General features: G+C 44.7%; 2 protein-coding genes and 1 long non-coding RNA gene across 3 annotated transcripts in view; 2 read left to right on the top strand and 1 right to left on the bottom strand.

Annotated features, from left to right (window-relative positions):
• The window catches only part of LOC141581415 (uncharacterized), a 578,148-nt gene that overhangs the window by 74,884 nt on the left and 482,824 nt on the right, over window positions 1-20,440 (top strand). The window lies entirely within an intron of this gene.
• On the top strand, window positions 270-19,882 carry LOC141581727 (heat shock factor protein 5-like). Its single transcript, XM_074387991.1, has 3 exons — window positions 270-349; window positions 545-1,075; window positions 18,540-19,882. The coding sequence occupies exons 1-3, from the start codon at window positions 270-272 to the stop codon at window positions 18,676-18,678; spliced, it is 750 nt and encodes a 249-aa protein (XP_074244092.1). The 3' UTR covers window positions 18,679-19,882.
• LOC141583425 (uncharacterized) lies at window positions 8,886-18,027 on the bottom strand. The gene is made up of 3 exons (XR_012516055.1): window positions 17,636-18,027; window positions 13,471-13,637; window positions 8,886-8,936 (listed from the first exon to the last, which is right to left on the bottom strand). It is a non-coding gene; the product is annotated as an uncharacterized LOC141583425 (long non-coding RNA).

Below are 20,440 nucleotides of genomic sequence, written 5' to 3'. Positions count from 1 at the left end.
CAAACGATGCACCTGACAAAAGTGTCATCCAGAATCTATAAAGAAATTAACACAATTTTAATCAGAAAACAAACAACTCCATTAAAAAATGGACAAAAGACAAGAACGGACACTTGTCAAAAGACATTCATGGGGTCCGCGGCGGCCGGGCAGGCAGGAGCCGACAGGGCGAGGCGAAGGTCGCGGCGGGGGTCGGGGGGCGGGAATCGAGCACGGGGAGGGAGAGGTAGGCTGGGTGGGTGGGCGCGAGGTCCGGGCCGGGCGGGGCGATGCAGGAGGCGCCGCTCTCCATCCCCATCAAGCCCAACAACTTCCCCGCCGAACGGTGGCGTCTGGTGAACAGCCCGTGGTAACGGTCCACCCGCTGGGACGGCCGCGGCGAGGGGCTGCTCATCCACCAGCCGCTCTTCGAGGTGGAGCTGCTCAGCCCGCCCGGGCCGGGAGGCGGCGGCGGGGCCGCGGGGCCGGGGCCGAGCCCGGGCTCTTCAAAACCAGCAACTTCACCAGCTTCGTCCGCCAGCTCAACGTCTCCGGCTTCCACAAGGTGGTGCAGGGTGGGCCGAGGCCGGGTCGGGGTCGGGGCCGGGGGGGAGGCGGGACGGCGGGACCGGCCCCTCCACCACTTCCGCAACCGGCACTTCCGCCGCGGCCAGCCGCAGCTGCTCGTGCATCGCGAGCGCCGGACAGGCTCCAAGGAGGCCAAGCTGGCGGCCGGCCTGGAGGTGCCCTGCCGCCCGCCCAGCGGCTTCCAGTGGCTTCCAGCGGCTGCGCATCACCTTGGCCTCCGCCTCCGCCCCCTCGGCCGCCGCCCCGACCCCGCTGCAGCACCAGGAGCCGCCACCTGCGCAGCAGATTCCCGGCCCGAGCCGCACGGACCAGGGGCTGTAGGACAGTTTCACCGGTCACTTCGGCGAGGTGGTTTTCCCCCTTACTCCTACGTAACTTCATCCCACGACCGCAGTACTTTTCCCATGAAAAGTTTAGATCGGACCCCAGTTGCTCGCAGAATATGGCAGAACTCCCTTGGAACGCACCCCGGGCAAGTGGAGACATCGCCCACGTTTTCAGAGAAACGGTAAGGTTACAGAGCCATTTACTTGGCCTGTTCTCTGTGGAGAGGATATTTCCTGTTACAGCCCAAGTGTGAGATCGACTTTATGTTCCCCGCCTCCAGATCCTGTTTTGCTGCCTCAGTGGTGCGTGCCTGTTGTCCCGTCTGCTTGGGATGCTGAGGTGGGAAGACTGCTTGAGCCTGGGAAGCGGAGGCTGCAGTGAGCAGTGACCTCGCCAGTCACCAGGCGTGGTGACTCATGCCTGTAATCCCAGCACTTTGACAGGCTGAGGCAGGTGGATCACTTGAGGTCAGGAGTTCAGGGCCAGCCTGGCCAACATGGTGAAACCCCATCTCTACTAAAAATTTAGAAAAATAAAAAATTTGAAAAATAAATTTTTAATAATAAAAACTATAGAAGCGAAAGTGAATTTCTAAATGAGATACTAGTTCATAAAACGTATAATTTAAAATTTAATAATATTTAAAATGTAGAGTTCCTGTAAAGGTAAGAAAAAATAGTTGAGACAATAGGAAATTATAATTGATTATTAGTATTTTAACTTATAATTTTCAGTGACTATAAGGTTTTGGTAAGTATAGTCAAATAACAACCTCCCGATTTTTTATTGCGAGAAGGAAAGAAGAAAAAAGGGAAAGAAATTAAACCTCAACTTAGTTTTCGAATTGTTCTTTTTTTTTTTTTTTTTTTTTTTTTTAAAGACGGAGTCTCACTCTGTCGCCCAGGCTGGAGTGCAGTGGCGTGACCTTGGCTCACTGCAACCTCGGCCTCCCGGGTTCAAGCAATTCTCCTGCCCCAGCCTCCTGAGTAGCTGGGATTACAGGCACGCGCCACCATGCCCTGCTCATTTTTTGTATTTTTAGTAGAAACGGAGTTTCATCATGTTGATCAGGCTGGTCGCAATCTCCCAACCTCGTGATCCACCCCTGTTCGGTCTTCCAAAGTGCTGGGATTACAAGTGTGAGGCACTGTGCGTAGCCCAGATTATTCTTTAATATAAGTTAATAGCAAAGGCTGATAAGAAAAGAAGTTCATAAATGACAGGTTCGATTTTAGTTAAGGAAAAAACAAAGGAGACATGATTATCACCTGTACCTTTCATGAATCTAAAGTGATTGAGCGTGAATTCGGCAGTGTAAGTGGTCCTCAACTCTGAATTAACTGTGGGAGGTTTGCTTGTGTTACTCAGAAAGCTTGTTTTTTATTTGCCAGCCAGGTGCGGTGACTCACACCTGTAATCCTAGCACTTTGTGAGGCTGAGGCAGGTGGATCACTTGAGGTCAGGAGTTCAGGACCAACCCGGCCAACATGGTTAAAGCTTATCTATACTAAAAATACAAAAATTATAAAAAGAAAAGCAAGCATCATGCATCATTTCTTACATGCTAATTGTGTAAAAGTGCTATACGTTCCTTTATGGAACATGGCTTTTATATAGTTGATTTTTGTGGGTTCTTTTTGCCTTTTGATTAAAAAAATGAATTGCTTTACCTCAGAGCTTGTACTTTTAAGTTTTTAACCATATAGTTTATGGTATCTACATTCGTCTTTAAAATAGTTTTCATAGAGTTCTTTGACGTCTAATGAAGACTGATTGCTTTTAGGTCTGCTGTATAGCTGTGGTATTAGGGTTTTTTCCATTGTACTCCCAGGATAATCCCACTGTTTCTTTCCTTAATTTTAATTTTTTTTGAGACAGAGTCTTGCTCTGTCACCCAGTCTGAAGTGCAGTGGCACCATCTTGGCTCACTGCGACCTCCGCTTCCCGCGTTGAAGCACTTCTCTGCCTAGCCTTCCAAGTAGTTGGGATTACAGGCGCCTGCCACCACACCCAGCTAATTTTTGTATTTTTAGGAGAGATGGGGTTTCACCATGTTGGCCAGTCTGGTCTTGAACTCCTGAACTTGTGAACCACCCACTTGGCCTCCCAAAGTGCTGGGATTACAGGCCTGAGCCACCATGCCTGGCCCTCGAATAACTTTCAATGATTCTGTTTCTCCCTGGGCACATACTTTAGGCAGAGGGACTTCCCATTTTCCCTCCTTCTCTTTTCGTTTCTGTTTAATCATACTGGAAAGTGCTTTAGCTTGAGGTTGCCCCGCTCTGTCCAGCAGATAGGCAGATACTGCTCCCTGTGGAGTCTTTTCATCATTCTTCTGTTTGGTGTTTCTCTTTTCATGCATCTTGATAGTCTTTTTCATTTGTATTTTCTCAGCACGGCACTGTTTATGGTAAAGCTTAGCTTTCAGACCAATCATTTTCTTTGCCTTCTTTGAACGTTGATGAGCCTCAGGACTTTCCTTCTTTCTGTTTTTCTCATTGTCATCCAAATGGTATCCATAGCGTTCCGAGTTTAATTCAGTATATTCATTCTGTGGCATGGTGACAGCTGCAGAGCTGCCAGAGGAAGCCCCTGGGGTTTGAAAACACTCAATGTTCAGGTCTCAGAGACCCACGAGCCCACAGTGTGCAGGCCACGACAAGAAAGCTATTTTTTATTTATTTTTCTTATTTTTTTGCTATTTTTAATTTTTAAAAATATTTATTTATTTGAGGTGGAGTCTCACTCTGTGCTCCCTCCCGAGTTCAAGAGATTCTGCTGCCTCAGCCTCTTCAGTAGCTGGGATTACAGGCGACGGCCATCATACCTGGCTAAGATTTTTTTATATTTTTAGTAGAGATGGGATTTCTCCATGTTGGCTAGGCTGGTGTTGAACTCCTGACCGCAAGTGATTCGGCCACCTTGGCCTCCCAAAGTGCTGGGATTACAAGGGTGAGCCACCTCACTTGATTCTTCTGTATTTTTAATAAGCTCCCAGGTGAGGTGAGTGCTGGTTAGTGGAGCACATTTTGAGTGTCATGGATCTGGTTCATGCCCTCGTTGGCAGTGGTGGCTCATGTCTGTAATCCCAGCACTTTGGGAGTCTGAGGTGGGTGGATCACCTGAGGTCAGGAGTTTGAGACCAGCCTGGCCAACATGGTGAAACCCGTGTCTACTAAAAATACAAAAAATAAAAATAAAGATAAAAAATAACTGGAGGGTGGTGGCATGTGCTTGTAATCTCAGCTACTTGGGAGGCTGAGGCAGGAGAATCTATTGAACCCGGCAGATGGAGGTTGCAGTGAGCTGAGATCCTGCCACTGCACTCCAGCCTGGGCAACGGAACAAGAGCTAAACTTCATCTCTAAATAAATAAATAAATGAATAAATAAATAAATAAATAAATAAAGTCTGGTTCATGTCCTACCAGCCATTTATAGATGTTATACTGAGTCCTGATACAGGAAACTCATGTTCCAAACTCCAGATTTCCCACAAAATATATAGGAAATATGAGGCCCAAAGAGGGAAATGTTGCTGAAGATCACACAGCAAAATGGAGTTTGAGACTAGAAACAAAAGTGCAGATGAAGCCTGTATTCCCGTGTCACTTTCAACATCAAATATAAATATCTAAGAGGACCCCTTGATCTGGGCCCAGCCCTGAGCCGCTTCTGTGGCCTGTCAGGGAATGCCAGGAGCCTTGGCACTCCCCGAAGGTTGTTTGCCAAGCAGCAACCAGGCGGTGGGGAGGAAGAAGCCAGTTTCATTTCCTTGCTCCAGGACCTGGAAAGGTCTGACCCTGGAAAACACCCCACCCAGGGTATCGGTGACTTCAGGAGCCCCAGAGATCCATCTCTCAGACACCCTGCAGAAGGGCCCTGCAAGACAGGACCTGTTTAGGCCCCTTCCTTCCACCCCAACGCTTGTGGGGCCCATTACTCTCCTGAGAGCTTCCCTACGTTATTTCCACCCACCCCCGCATTGACCTCCAGCCTTGGAGCACCCTCACACTTTCCCCGCCTGTGGAGACTCCACAATTATTCCCCTCCAAAGACCCCTCCCCAAACTGCCTCCTGGCATCAGCGATGCTGTCACACCTTGGTGACTGCCTCGGCTACCCCTTTCCCTGCCCCAAGCACCTCTGAGTCTCCATCATGACTTCCCCAGGTCTAGGGCTGTACTGAGACTGCACAGCGACCCCGACACACAGGGCTTTCCTCCAGCACTCCCTCAGACATCCCGCCCACCCTACATGGGAGATGAGGCTCCACCACCCCAAAAACGCGGCTTTCTGGACCCGCACAAGGCACCTCTGTCACACAGGGGTGACCCTAGGAATCCCTCTCCAGATATTCTTGGGCCTTCCCCCAAGGGAGACACCAAAGGTGGAGGAATCCCCTGGAGAGGATCCTCAGAAACCATCCTCAAAGCCACCATCACAACCAGAAAGACCCGAGGAAGAAACGTGACCACGAAACCCATCTCCACATACACACTCCTCCCAGCGGCAGTTCTAGGGACGCCATTCATGGTCACCTCACCCCATGGTGACCTGAAGACGCTGCCCCCAGGTTAAAGGGAAAAGAAAGGAAGAGTCCAGCAGAATTCCTGAAGGAAAATCCATTTTCCTTTATTCATTATTCATTGAAGCTAAAGCGCAGTGCACGAAGCGTTTTATAGACAATTTTAAGTTCTTAGTACAGTTTTCCACGGAAACTTTAAAAATTAACAATGAAAGAGATCATAGATAATAAACCCATCATAAGTACATTATCAGTAGGTTTCAGCAGTTCTCATTTTGCTGTTTAATTTCAAGTATCAATTCCAAATATTCTAGGAGTTTTTTACATCAAATATCAGATACAATATCATTAATTATGAAAGAACATACGTAACTATCTAACAAGTGAAGCTGAGAAAAAAATATCATTATCACATCTAATACAAACGTTAATATTTAAAATAGATGAATTTGTGTATTCACCAAAGAGTAGACGCTACAAGCACCGAAGGCTTTGCATGAAACATTTTAACATGTTTCATTTAATATTTCATCTTCAGACACAAAATATCGATACATGAAAATATTCAGTTATGTATACAGAGCCACAGACTATGTTTGGAGGAGGAAATCACAAATCAACAGTGGGATATTCCAAACCACTTTATTGTGAACGTAAATGCAAGAGGCTGGGCACGGTGACTCCCACCTGTAATCCCAGCAGTTTGGGAGGCTGAGGCAGGCAGATCACGAGGTCAAGGGATCAAAACTGTCCTGGCCACCATGATGAAACCCTGTCTCTACTAAGAATATATACATTAGCTGGGTTGGTGGTTCATGCCAGTAGTCCAAGCCACTTGGGAGGCTGAGGCAGGAGAGTCATTTGAACCCGGGAGGTAGAGGTTGCAGGGACTGGAGATCTCGCCACTGTGCTCCAGCCTGGCAACACAGCAAGACTCTGTGTTTTGGTATGACCAGTATGGGCCTGGGGGAAGATGAGCTGATTTCATCTCTCCCTTTATTACCATGAGGTGGGAGCCTCATTTCACATGTACAGATTCCTTTCAAAGACGAGATGAACAGGCCTGAGCCCCCATGGAACTTGGAGTAATGACAGCCTTGTCCCCATGCATTTTATCTTCCCACAATTGTTGTTTCGGGCCATCGTGCATTCAGTGCCTCTGTGGACAGAGATCCAAACCCAGGCACTCTCACAAATCTGGGGCCAATTCTATAGTTTTTTGAATTCCAGCTCAGTTCAGATTGTCACCTGCTTGGGACTGTGGGTGACTGTTGACTCTGCACTGGGATGTGGTGTGTCCATGTGACAGTAGTCTTCCCCAAGAGTTGTTCAAGAAGGTAGTGCCCTAGGAATGCCATCTGGACTCAGTGGAACAAGAAGTTCAGGTAGCACCTGGCACCCACTCTTCATGCCACCATCACCCAGCTTCACAGTATGGTTATCTGAAGAAATCTGTGCTCTATGAAAATCCTAATCAACAACAACAAAATCAACAATAGCAACAACGACAACAAAAAAAATTAAAAAAAAAAACATAAAAAAAGAAGATCCTAATTTTCCTGGACTTTTTCAGCAATAGAAGTGATATTTTGTAGTCTTTACAGTTGACGAGTCCAGGATCTTATAATGCTAATTTCTGTCTTTAAGGTAAGATGGCATTAGTATGCCGAATAGCGATGAAATCCATGCTGGCGGCCCTTCTCATAGTGGCGACATCTTTGTGCAAGTCTTTGTATTCACATGGTGGTGACATAGCCTAGGAAAGTCAATTAAAGAGAAAATGGGTACAATTTTTAAAAAGGCTCCAACATTTTTAAAAAGGCATCATTGATGAGAAACCACACATACAGATTCCTTTGGAGGGTTCCCTTGTAGCTGCTTTGGCTGAGTTTTACAGTGCCAGGTTCTAAGGATGCAACTCCCTGCCCATTCACTAAGGTAGTCTCCTTTAAGAGCTATGAAAAGATTGCCAGAGGCAAGACAAACTTACTTTATAGGTTGAAAGTTGGGCTCATTGCTTGGTGATACTGTCACATAAAAAATAAAATAGGGCTCCAAAAGATTTTCAGAGTATTGTGACAAGCTTGTAACAATATTATCTGTTACCTGTGCACTTGTTCCTTCAGCATAATCAACATATACTTGTGCCAAACAATCAACTTACTCAGTGATTCAAATTCTACCGAATCCTTAGTAGTTACTACACACTCCAAGCAGATTTTAATGGGGCAGGTGCGTGCTGGGCTGCTTGAGAACACCCAAGAAGTCTAATGATTGAAGCACCACAAGGTGCTACTTTACTTGCACATTGTGGTAGAGAAATGTATTATTCCAAAGTACCACCGAGACACCAGAGACAATGCCAGTTTTAAATGTGTCTGTCTCAGTTGGAATTTCCCTGTGTACTCACCAAGAGTCATAAACCATAAATCTTACATTGTCCCATGAAGCCATTTTCACTGAAAGCTCATGTCGTTCCTACACCTAGTACTTGAAACACTGGCACCTTATACAGTTTAAGCACCAGTCTCTCAGCCACTACTGCTTTGTCTGATAAACTTCTGGGACTGCACCGAGATATACAGAATAGACAAGGACACGACATTGCAAATTGCTGAAGTAAAAGACAGCCAAGAGCAGTAAGTGCATTGTCTATTTAGATATAATTAGGAATACAACTGCATTTATTCATGAAATAAAAAGAAACTCATTAAGAACAGATTAAAATAAAAAGAAAAATGCAGGTAGAAAATAAAAAGAAACTCATTAAGAACAGATTAAATTTAACAAAAATTATTCTGAATTATGGTCAAAGCAGTGAGAATATCAATAACGTTTAAAAATACAGATCCATGGCCTGGTGCAGGGGCTCATCCCTGTAATCCCAGCACTTTGGGAGGCCAAGGTGGACAGATCAGCTGAGGTCAGGGATCGAGACCTGCCTGACCAACATGGAGAAATCCTGTCTTTAATGAGAATACAAAATGTCCGGGCATCATGGTGCCTGCACATAATCCCAGCTACTCAGGAGGCAAAGTAGGGGAATCCCTTGGACCCAGGATTCAGAGGTTGCAATGAGCTGAGATCGCACCATTGCACTCCAGCCTGGGAAACAAGAGCGAAACTCCTTCTCCTAAAAGAATAATAATAATAATAATAATAATAATAATAATGATGATGATGATTCTTGTATAATGTGTAAAAGCCTTGAAATATGATGCCAAAAAAATAAGCACTTTGGTCTGTTAATTTTAAGGCTTTCATTTTCCTAATCACTACTTAATATGATTTTGTCACAGATGTTGGCTTTTGTGGCCAATGGGAAACTCCACTAAGTGACTTCACAGCCTTACCTTCAATCTCTCGGCTTTATCTTTGCGAAGAAAACTAAATAGAAAACACAGGTCATGGTCGTATGCCAAGGCACGCAGGTCAAAGTAATATTTCGTATAAACACTGGCAGACACATGAATATTAAATTCAAGTAGCTCCAAAAAACTCTTCTCCATCTTACTCCTGTGGGAGGAGAAACACAATAAAGCGAACACAGGGCAATTTTAGTCAAGTGGGTTATCTTTAAAAATATTCTGAGCTACTAGGATGCTCAAAGTTCTGTTTTGAAACAAATAAAGGCTGAGTGGTTGGGTCCTTACACTAATGTCCAAACAAGGCACAGCTGCTTGGGGTCTCCTCTGCATCCCAGCAGCCCAAGTTTGGGATGAGGGAGAGGTGGAAGCCTCTTCTGCACTCCTGCTGCTGCCTCGGGGCTTATTCTTCACAGTTCCCTTAGGGCAGCTGCGCAACTCAGACTCCAAGCTCACTCACAAACCCCGCAATAGTGATGAGATGACAGGAATGATGGGTACCATTTCTTAGCTCTGAAGGAGCTCCAGGCATATTTCCCAGGACAATAACAGGAAGGGACTTGCTGAAGTAGAGAAGCACCAACAGGAAGATGGGGCGCATCACCATGGCAACAAGGGGACCCATGGAGAGCCACCCTATTACCTCGGAGGAGGAAAAACTGTAAGGCTACAAGGAGAATTGATCCCAAATAAATACATAAGCAAGATACATTTTATGGCAAAAAGAATCCCCTTCCCTCTGCTCCAGCACACCAGGCTGTGTCAAGGAGGCATAATGCAAGTTTCTGCTCACCTTAATATTAGGAAGAGACTGGGGAAGAATAACATTTCCAATTTGAAAGGCAGAAAAGTCAAGGAGAGTCATTTTGGCTAAACTCATATTATAATGTGATTTATAGTAGGGCCCTGGCCTTAACACATGCAGTGTTGCTCTTGAGTTGGGAATGCAACCCTGAAGAACTTGGCATCTGTCACCCCTGGACAGAACAGAATGTGGGGGAGTTGGAGGCAATGGGAGAGGAAAGCCCTGGGAGCCGTCCTCTGCCTCACGGTCATCCAGCTGCCCTCACCAAAGCTAAATTAATAGGTACACAGTTAGAGTCATTCTGGCTGCTTTCAGAGTAAGCCCTGTAATGAGTTAATTGCTTAAAAATGATCAATATCTGAACAATACATTTGGTTTCTTGGTTTGAAGGTTTTTAACATTTTACCCATTGGCCAAGTAAGCAAATGCTTGAAAGTGGAGGGCAGTTAGACTCTAAGTCAAGATGTGGGGATCTCATTTGCTGAACGTAAAATCCAACTGAACCTCCTTCTAAAATTAATATCCTGTTCACGTATCCATAGGTCTATAGAAATGTAAATGAAACAATATTTGAATAGACAGGTAATCAGGTCGTGACTTACTACAGAAATTAATGGCACTTCCCAGAATTAACGTAGCTATTCATAGAGGTTTAATCACTGAAGAAAAGTATTCTGTGAACAGCCGATTCATCTTCTAAGATTTCTGTTTTTTTTTTTTTTCTTTTTATGTGGAGTTTCTCTCTTGTTACCCAGGCTGGAGTGTAATGGCGCAATCAGCTCACCGCAACTTCCGCCTCCCGGGTTCAGGCAAATCTCCTGCCTCAGCCTCCTGAGTAGCTGGGATCACAGGCACGCGTCACTATGCCCAGCTAATTTTTTGTATTTTTAGTAGAGACGGGGTTTCACCTTGTTGACCAGGATGGTCTTGATCTCTTGACCTCGGGATCCACCCGAGGGGGATCCATCCGCCTCGGCCTCCCAAAGTGCTGTGATTACAGGCTTGAGCCACCGCACCCGGCCGATTTCTGGGTTTTTAAACAGCTAGTTGACTGAACAGCATACCCTTTACAACACAGCATTTCTGCATAGTGGCTACTCAGTTTAACTCTCTAGAAAAGATATATATTCCGGGGAGACACATTGATGTTGGAACGTTTTAAGAAAAATCTGAGGGACAGCAGTTATTTATCTGTTAAACTGACACTCAAAATGGGATCATTGCAAATAGTCAAGAGGAGTAGGGTGAGACACATGTCTATTAAATGCTTGGACGTAATGCTTTTCAGCTTCCCAAGATCACAAACAGAAGCAGCCTGTTCAGACTATAGCTCCCGGTATATCTCCGTTCACACACAAACAGCTCTGTTTGGAACCTGTCTTCTTGGGGCTGGCCTCTGCCTCCACTGCTTCTGGAGCTCACTTCTGTGGAAACCTGCACTTATCCCTGCATGCTCTCTGATCTTGTGACTGGAAATCAGAGCCTCAACCAGCTTAGCTGCAGGTTTTGAGAACAATTCAGCTGCCAAAATGGCAGAACTAACTGTTCATGATTACAAATTTGAAACCACCTTTGCAAAAATTGTAACTGAGAAAATGATGACAGTGAAAGAGGATTGATGTGACTTCATCTCACTTCTAACCTCCAAGCTGTCCTTGTTCTTTCCTACACAGAGGCCAAACTAACTTTGGAAGGAATGTAGTTTGTAGTTTAACTTTGTAACCAAAGATGGTAACAACCCTTTCCCAAAACAAACCCCTTTCCCACCTGGGAACTAGATAGATGACCTTTCCACAATGAATAAATTAGCCACAAGATTAGAAATTGTGGCTTAGGAGTCATGAGGCTGAAGGCTGCAAGAATTTGAACCTGCCCATATTGATCCTGGGAATAACATCACTATTGTAAAACCTAAATTGAGTGCTTGAGATATTTTGCAGACGTTGTACTGGGATCAGGTGACACCACCCTAACAAATCAACGTGGCTCATCTGGTTTTTTGGCCCCAACCCAGCAGCCAACTCAATGCAGGAGGACAGCTTCAACGTTGCCCTATGATTTCATCGCTGACCTGATCTGTCAGCACTCCCCACTTTCTGACACCCTACACACCAAATTACTTTTTTCGAAAACCATCCCAGAGTTTTCAGAGAGACTAATTTCAGTAATAGTCAAACTCTGGTCTCCTGTACATCTATCTCTGCATGAATTAAACACTTTCTCTATTGCAATTATCCTGTACTGATAAATCAGCTCTGGCTAGGCAGCAGAGAAGGAGAAATCAGGCAGTCACAAATCTTGCTTCCTTTTAGGGAACAGTTTGCAGTGGATGACTATGATTAAACTCCCTTTAGCATTTGCAGCTTTCAAAGTACTTCCATTTGTTTCAAATTCATTTGCTGTCATACTCTTTGGTAAAATGGCTACCCCAAATATCACAATTATCACTTGGTTTATACTATTAGCAAAGTGGTGACAAAAATGTTTGTTTGTTTGTTTCTTAGAGAGAGTCTGGTTCCCTCACCCAGGACTGAAGTGCAGTCACGTGATCACAGCTCACTACAGCCTAAAGTTACCAGGCTCAGGCAATTCTTCCACGTCAGACTCCCAAGTAGCTGGGACTACTACAGAACCTGCCAACACACTTGGCTAATTTTTAAAAATATTTTTGTACGGACAGGCTTCACTGTGTTACCCAGCAGGTCTGAACTCCTGTGCACAAGTGATTGAATGTAGATACATACACACTGCAGTGTATCTACAATATAAACTGTATCTTCAATTGCAGCCATACACTGAGGTGATTCTGAATAGCAGTCCCCCTATGTGGAGTCACGGGCAAAGATGGATCACAAAACTAACTTGTTCCACTGCCTGGCATTGTCTTTTCTGCTGGTCAACGTAAACAAGAGCTGCTCCATTGTCTTGCACCAGATGCGGCTGACACAGCTGTCCTCACTGTCCAGCGGGCACCCAGGGCAGCTCTGCTGGAAATGCCCCCTTGCTCACCCTGCCTGCCTGCTTCAGGGCCCTTCACTTCACAGCAGTCATAAGGCCAAATGGGAAGGGAACCCTGGGGAAGCTGTGTTGCAGTGCCATGTTGGTGCATCTGGGAGGAACTCCATGACCCTGCACAGCTCCCAGACTCTCATAAACAACTACTGGCCCCGAGCCTGCTTCTGTGAATGTCTGAGTACCCAGGGAGCCTGTGAGTGTGGTGGGCATGGCGTGATGCCCCAGAAATGCTTCTCACACTGCGGGAGGTGAACGTGCAAGCTTCTAACTCATCAGACCAATTTCCAAACACATGCAAGGTTAATGGGGAGGAGCCAGGGCAGAGAAATCTGTAGCTATTTAACATCATATCTCAAGGTTCCTATAAAAGCAGATCTTCAGATTAAAGGGGGAGACAAGGACCAGCAAAAGCAAATACACAATGGGTGACTTAGGTTAAAGCTGTAAGTTCTGCATAGTCCCGAGGCCTTAACACCTGAAAAGTGGCCAGTTATTTCAAAGGCCTGATGTTTACCCCTTCAAAGGGGACTGAAACTGGCAGGTGGCTTCTAAAAAGCTATAAAGATATTTACTGCACTGTGTCATTCTGACAGCACACTTGTAAGAGGTTTTCCAAAAAACAATCAGAAAAACACTTCAGTTTATCAGCCAGTTATTACAACAACAACACTTCAAGACTTACCCATTAATGCTGGAAATTATAAACTGTTATACTAAAGCTGGATAGATTGAAGTCTGTGGTCTTATGCCTACTTCCTTTATCTGCACAAGGAAACCTATAAAGATATTTCTTACACTGATAACTTGGAGAGCAAATGAGGCATGGAAAATAATGACAAAGTTTGCCAAAACCTTAGAAACTCACATTGTCTCAGCTGCAACATCCTTGGGATTCTGGCTGTCATCCGCACTCCAGTGACGACGATTTCCCCAAAACTTGGAGGCCAGAAGCATGGCTCCGTAGACAATTTGTTTCCAATTAGTAGGACAAAGATCGATGTTAGCATTCGTTAAAAGGCGTTCAATGTACACCTGCAAAAGAGAGCACTTGTCTTTGATTTCAGTTCTGTTTCAGTGTGCTGATAACATTTAAGAATGAAAGACTTCTGGTTTTGGCCAGAACGTTAAGTGCCTTTTATTCTCATGTTCTGCAGAGAGTTTGCTCAGACAAAGCAAGAGGCCCAGTCCCCGTCATAGTCAGATACTTCTGCAGCATACTCTGCCCACAGAAATTTTCATGCCAATTTCATTCACAGGGATGTGAGCATGAAGAAAGGCACCTTCAGCACCTTCACACTCATGAAAGGCAGCACAAACACAGGCCTGGTGCAGATTAAGGTTGTTCAGGAAACACTACAGTGCCATCCGCGTGCAGCGTCACACCTGGCTGGCAGGTAGATAGGAATTTTACAGGTGTGCCATGCTAGAACGTGTAGAACCCAAGTCATAATGAGAACACTGCTGTCTTCTCCTTTTCACAACAACTCACCCGCTTTTGGGACACAGGCTTAGGAACTGCAGGTCAAGAGTGCCTCCCAGTGCTGCCGGGCAGACAGCATGACAAGGGCAGGTCTCTGTTGCTGAGAAACAGTCCCTGTATCCAGAGCCTTGATGAGGAACGCATGTGAAGGAATGGAGGGTCCTGCTCACAGCCCCTACTTTCCATGTCTCCACAATCACTTCACAAAAACTTATTTCTTGTCCTCCAGTATCTGCATTCAGTCAATTCTGGCGGTTTGAAGGCAGAGAGAGCTGCCAGCCTCTCTATCCTTGGGGTGGCTGTAAACCCGCCAAGCAGTTTGTGAGATAATCTCAGAAATGATTGTCTATCTGTCCAATCTCTATCCTATAAAGAACTAGCAGAAGGACCAGCTGAGGGAAGGTTACAGAGGTAAGCTGTGAGATGTTGCTACCTCAGAGGGTGCTCTTTAGAAGAGTATGACTCTATGCTACTTGAGGTCTTCGAATCAAGGTGAAAGAAAAACAGTTTATTTTAAGAGAGTTCATTTATTGTTGAACATTATCAGATTGGTGGCTCAGATCTGGCAATGTTCTCCAAAGTCAACTGTGTTTTCCAAATCACATGACCCTTGAACATGACATGTTCTTATGAGAGATCGTGCTCCCTTTCTCTAAAACCCTGCACTGTCGGTTTTCCAAGGAATAACCCTCCCTCCTAGTGTTCAACTCCACAGGACTCATGAGAGAGCACTGAAACAGCACTGGCAAGCCCTCAACTTCCTGTCACCTTTACTGGTAAGCCAGTGACCCGCTGACACTCATCGATACCACTTGCCCTCCTGGGTCAGTGAGAAAGTTTCTCTTTTAACATTGACTCTTCTATCAGCATGATGGATCCTATCCACTTTTGCAGAACACTGTTCCCCAAATCACCTCTTCTTGAAGACTTTCTCTCTCTCTGCCAGAGATTTTCCCCAATACAAATGTGTTACCTGTTCCCATCCTGCTCTCCCCAGCTCCCCCATGACATCCTCTCATTTGCTCACAGTGTCATGCCCTGGTGCCAGCTCCTTGCCTCCCATCTCACCTTAACCACCCCCCCAACCCCATCACTCACCTGAGACTCCTCTTGCTGAGGTCCCCGGAGCCTTCACACCCACAAACCAGAGCCCTTCACCCCAAGGCTCCACTCCCCAACCTGGCCCTAAATCTTGTCCAGGAAATTGCCATTGGCCCAGCTCCTGGAGACTAATAGTTACATGTGAGTTACCCTCCTCTAATCCGTGCATAATCCCTCCATGGCTACCTTCACTGGCAGGCTGCCTGCTTCAGGTTCTGGGCCGCCACGTGCCACGGCTCACCTGTAACAGCCTAGTTGCTACTTAGTCCTCTTCTCTGCCCCAACCCCCCTCCCAACTATGGACTGCTCTCTCCCAAGCACTTGGGATAACCTCTAAATAAAGAACGCTGCACTCCCCTGCTCAAGATCTACCATTAGTCCCCGCTTCAAACTGGAATAATACCTCGACTTCGTCCCCGGTCTGCAAGCCAAAGGGCCCTGTGAGCGACGGCTCCGCCTCTGCGGCCGCATCTTTTCCATTCTTTCCTTCATTTCTCTCACAGGCGGGCTCCCTGCTGTCTGTTCCTTGAACACACGTGAAATGTGTTCCTGTCTCAGTCTTGGCACTCAGCCCACTGCCTATAATGCCAGCATTCCTTATCATCCTCGCTTTATAGTCAGGTCACTGCTCAGATGTGTCCTCTCTAGAGAGGCTCTTCCTGATCATTCTATCAGAAACAGCGAGCCCCTCCCATCACTGTCTCTGAATCGTGCTTTATCATTTTGCTATTTGCCATTACCTAAAAAAAGAACTGCTTTCCTCATTAAAACAAATGCCTCATAAAGACAAGGTACTGTGCTCGACCTGTCCTCTTCTCTACCCCAGCATTTAGAAGAGTGACACAGGGTTGGCATCCCAGGGGTGTTTATGGAAATGGGGACCTTCTTGGCAGCCTGTAGCACTGTGACCCCAGCCTTTCCTATCGCGAACCCTTTGTTCTTATCACATTCTCCTGCTCTTCCTCCTCATACTCTGGCTCTTTTCTGGGGGCTTGCCCCTCACATGCTGGTGGTCTTTACAGAGTTATCTTTTGTCCATCTTCTCTTTTTTCCCTTTTCCTGAGTAGCTGTGACTATAGGTGTGTCCCACCATGTCCGGCTTGTCCACTTTCATTCTAAACAGTTTCTTTGCATTTGAGCAACTACTCTTTTTCTCTTTTTTTTTCCCCAGAATGTTGCTGTTGTTGTGCAGGGTGGAGGGCAGTGGTGCAATCTTGGCTCACTGCAAGCTCTGCCTCCCAGGTTCCAAAGATTCTCCTGCCTCAGCCTCCCAAGTAGCTGGGATTACAGGTGTCCACCACCATGCTCAGGTAATTTTTTGTATTTTTTAGAAGAGACAGGGTTTCACAGTGTTGGCCAGGCTGACCTCGAACTCCTGACCTCAGGTGATGGCCTGACTTGGTCTCCCAAAGAGCTGGGATGACAGGTGTAAGCCATTGTGCCTCGCCTTGAGCAGCTACTCTTACTCTTCATTCCTTACCGCCAGCTCAGATTCATGCTCCAGTCCCATACATCCAAATGATGACTGCACTGCTCAGATTCATGTTCCAGTTCCGTTGATTCAAATAATGACTGCACACGTCACTCTGCTATCTCACAGGCACTCCAAATTTAGCCTGTATACAGTGAAGTCCCCCTTCTTTCAATCCAGCTTTCCCTCCTGCCTCAGCTCTCTCTCTCTCTCCATCTGGAAGTACCACTCCTGCTTCCCCCCAGCATGTGCTGGGCATTCCCAATGGCTGCAGCTCCATGAAATGGCCTGCATCTGATCCAGTGCTCATGGAGAGGTTTCTATGCAGGTGCCCAGCGGAGGCCTTCACCCCTAAGCTCTAGCTGGATGCTGAAGGAGAGGGTACTGCTCTAAGTATCCTTTCTCTCCAGGCCATGTAGTTGACATTCCTCTACCACATGGTTAGTGTGGGGAGGGTCAAACCATCCCAGCCATCTGAACAGGACTTTATATTCTGAATGAGTCTCACCACAGGAATTCTGGGAGAACCATGTAGAGGTAAGGACACAGCTATGGCTTGGCAGGCTAACTAGCAAAGCCCACGTCCAAGTCTTAGTAGTTCCACATTCCTGGGCAATTTCCCGAACAGGCACAAGAGGTCAACAGGAACAACAAAGCATTCAGAGCAGCAGCTCCAGGTCAGAACTGTGGGGAAATACAGCCTGGAACTCAGCTTAGACCTACATTGGAATCTGTTGAGGGAGAAACCAGAAGTCTCTCCTGCTGCTTTCAGTAGCAATTATTCTGTGATAAGAAAAGCAATGGCATCATTTTAAAACATGACGATGATTAAAGTCTAATATGTGTATTTACTTTGTTTGCATAGGTTTCTCTTAAAAGATCTGATGATAACTTTAGGAACTTTTATTTAGAAACACGGTCATACGCTGTGTAGGAGACCAGTTATTAAAGATGCTTTATAAATAAGAAATAGCTTACCAATGCTACGATTGCTCCTGGAGCTGTTAGTTTTGTGACTTTAGAAAGAGCACAGAAATAACTGAAAATGCAGTTGCGTGTGGGATCATCCTCAAAGGATTTCCCTGGAATATTTTCTTGCTGAAAGAAGAAGAAAGTCAATATACATATTCATTCAAGAAAACTTCTTAAGTACTCTTAAGATGGGGATGTTAAAATTGGTGCCCACATGTCCCTTAGAATAATCTTGCTGGGATAATATGTCTTTTAGTTCTAAAAATATAAACGGCAGGATCTTAAAATATTTTTGGTTTTGTGTAACCATAGGTGCTAAGGTGGCCCTGTGGCTATCATATGCCTGAAGCAGCAAGTTTTTAAGTTTTGATAGCATTTAAACAAATTTAACTTTAAATTCTTTTCTAATTCCATTCACAGAGTTCGTTCATATTTGTTAGGACTACTTACAAATATTCTTATTGTTTGCTGCTATAAAAACTTATCTTTTAAAATGACACATTTTGTTATTTGGATGGTATGTTTATTCCCCTTAGTGCACAAATTAAACAAAGCTGTACGTCAGCTCTTACTCCAGTGTGACCAATTTACAACACTCCTTACATAAGATGATTAGACACAACTTAGTGAAGACTTAATGGTGGATGATTTTGACTTCATCATGAAATCAACACAACTTCATAAGACATAAACAGAACCTCAGAGAAAGTGACACTTACTGAAAGTGGATGTATTGGCTCATCAAAAACAGCCAGAGATCTATTTGCATATCTATAAAAGAAGAATGTGCATTTAAGAGATTAATTCAGGAATGGTTAATATCTTAGTAAAGTATCTGCTGGGAGTAGGGCATGGAGGGTGGAGGGAGATACTTCTTGTTTGCTTTGGTAAAATTTGTTCACCAAAACAGTTGTTGCCAGTTTTTCTCCTGGATCCTGGCCTTCAGAGGGTTTCTTGACCTGTTATTCATCAACACATCACGTTCTGAACTGGGAAGTCTTTTCTACATTGATGAGCCAGACTTGCCTTTAAATACTGACTCCCGCTAACAGGCAATGGTAAGAAGCTATGTCTATTTTTACTCCTCTAACCTCATGGTGGAGTGGAACACAGGAACATTTTAGGAAGCAGTAGTTGTTGGCAATAAGGATTTTAGAACTTTTTAGAATCCATTAAGATTTCCCAAATCTTTCTTTATTATACTATATGTTTGCTGAAGTAGTTTGAGCTACACACTTAATTGCCTTTTCATTTTAAAAGAAGGCAGTCTTTAATGAACTTTACAAACTAACACATTATGTGATTATTTAGGAAACCAGTGGTTTTCCTAATGTGGTCGGTGGACCCCTGAGATTCCCTAGGAGACCCATGATGTCAGAACTGGTTGTTGTTGTTGTTATTATAGGGTTTTGCTCTTTCCCCCAGGATGGAGCACAGTGGTACAAACCTGACTCACTGCAGGCTTGACTCCGTGGGCTCAAGCAATCCTCCTGCCTCAGCCTCCCAAGTAGCTGGGACAAAATGTCCATACCACCATGCCCAGCTGATCTTTTCTTTTTTGTTTTTTGTCTTTTTTGATAGATGGGGTCTTGCCACATTGCCCCGGCTGGTCTCAAACACCCAATTCAAAATAATTCTCCCACCTTGGCCTCCTAAATAGCTGGGATTACAGGTGTCAACCACCATGTATGGCCCAAACTGTTCTTACAAGAATACTAATTTAACCTGAGAAGCTGATTGAAAATAAAACACACAAATAATTTATTACTTTTAAAAAGTATTAAGACATTGATTGCTTTCTTCCTGTTCAACACTTGTAATGACTGTTTAAAAGCAAACGTGGGTAAAACTGATGGTTTCTCAGTATGAATAAGGGCAGTGCTACCGAATTATACCAGTATTCGTTCCACTCTTCACGGCCCCTTGCAGTTTGTATCAAAGAGCATGTTTCACTGAAGAATGTCCTTGATGAAACAGTAAAAATTAATGATGTTACTAAATCTTGGCCTCTCTTTTTAGTATCCTCAGTAGAAAGTTCACATAAAGCGCTTCTGCATACTGAAGTATGGTCATGTTAAAGAAAAGCACTTGTGATTAAATTGTGAGCTGAACAAGCCAATTTTTCACAGTACACCATTTGTATCTGAAAGTATAACTGACTGTTATCCATAAAATTAAGTCAAGTGAGTCTGTCATTTCAAGGAAAATAACAAGTATTTCTCTATAATAAAGCTAAAACTTTCAAGCTGAAAATCTCAACTTTGAAAACTCATACATACTACTGTGAGCTTGATGGCATCTCCATATTTGAAGACATTTTTATAATGGTGGTGATACTAATGAAAGTGAGTTTTTGACACTCTAAGTAAACCAAGTAGCCAATGCATAATATTGTAACAGCCAGTAAGGGGACAGATCCATTTATTGTACAAGAAAGCTCAGTGACTATTAGTGAACGAATTCATTGATATGTACAATCCTCTTATTACTGTTTTAATCAGTTAGCACTTCTGGAGTTTTGGTGGGGTTAAAGAATACCCACAGTAACCTGATAGCTTTATAAATACGGCTCTTTCCTACTGTATATTTGCATGAGGCTAGGGCATCTTTTTACTGCTTCTTTCCAAATGAATTGCAAACAAAGACATAAACAAATACACTTTGGAACCCTTAATAATTTAAAAGATTTTTACGAACCAAAAAACCCACAAACGATTTACTGTAGCACTGTAAAATAAGCACTCTACAGCTTATAATGTCTAGAGTTAGGACCTGACAGCGTGTTGCATATGACACAAAGTGATGAGCTGG

Source organism: Saimiri boliviensis, chromosome 1 (assembly GCF_048565385.1).
Source record: "Saimiri boliviensis isolate mSaiBol1 chromosome 1, mSaiBol1.pri, whole genome shotgun sequence".
Classification (NCBI taxonomy): domain Eukaryota; kingdom Metazoa; phylum Chordata; class Mammalia; order Primates; family Cebidae; genus Saimiri; species Saimiri boliviensis.
This window is presented reverse-complemented; position numbering and strand designations above follow the sequence as displayed.

Bases quoted from the DNA above. Each gene is read 5' to 3' on its own strand.
- LOC141581727 (XM_074387991.1), top strand. From the start codon at position 270: ATGCAGGAGGCGCCGCTCTCCATCCCCATCAAGCCCAACAACTTCCCC. The intron at 350-544 runs GTAACGGTCCAC...GGCTTCCACAAG, and splicing joins CGTCTGGTGAACAGCCCGTG to GTGGTGCAGGGTGGGCCGAG. The intron at 1,076-18,539 runs GTAAGGTTACAG...TCACCAAAACAG, and splicing joins CCCACGTTTTCAGAGAAACG to TTGTTGCCAGTTTTTCTCCT.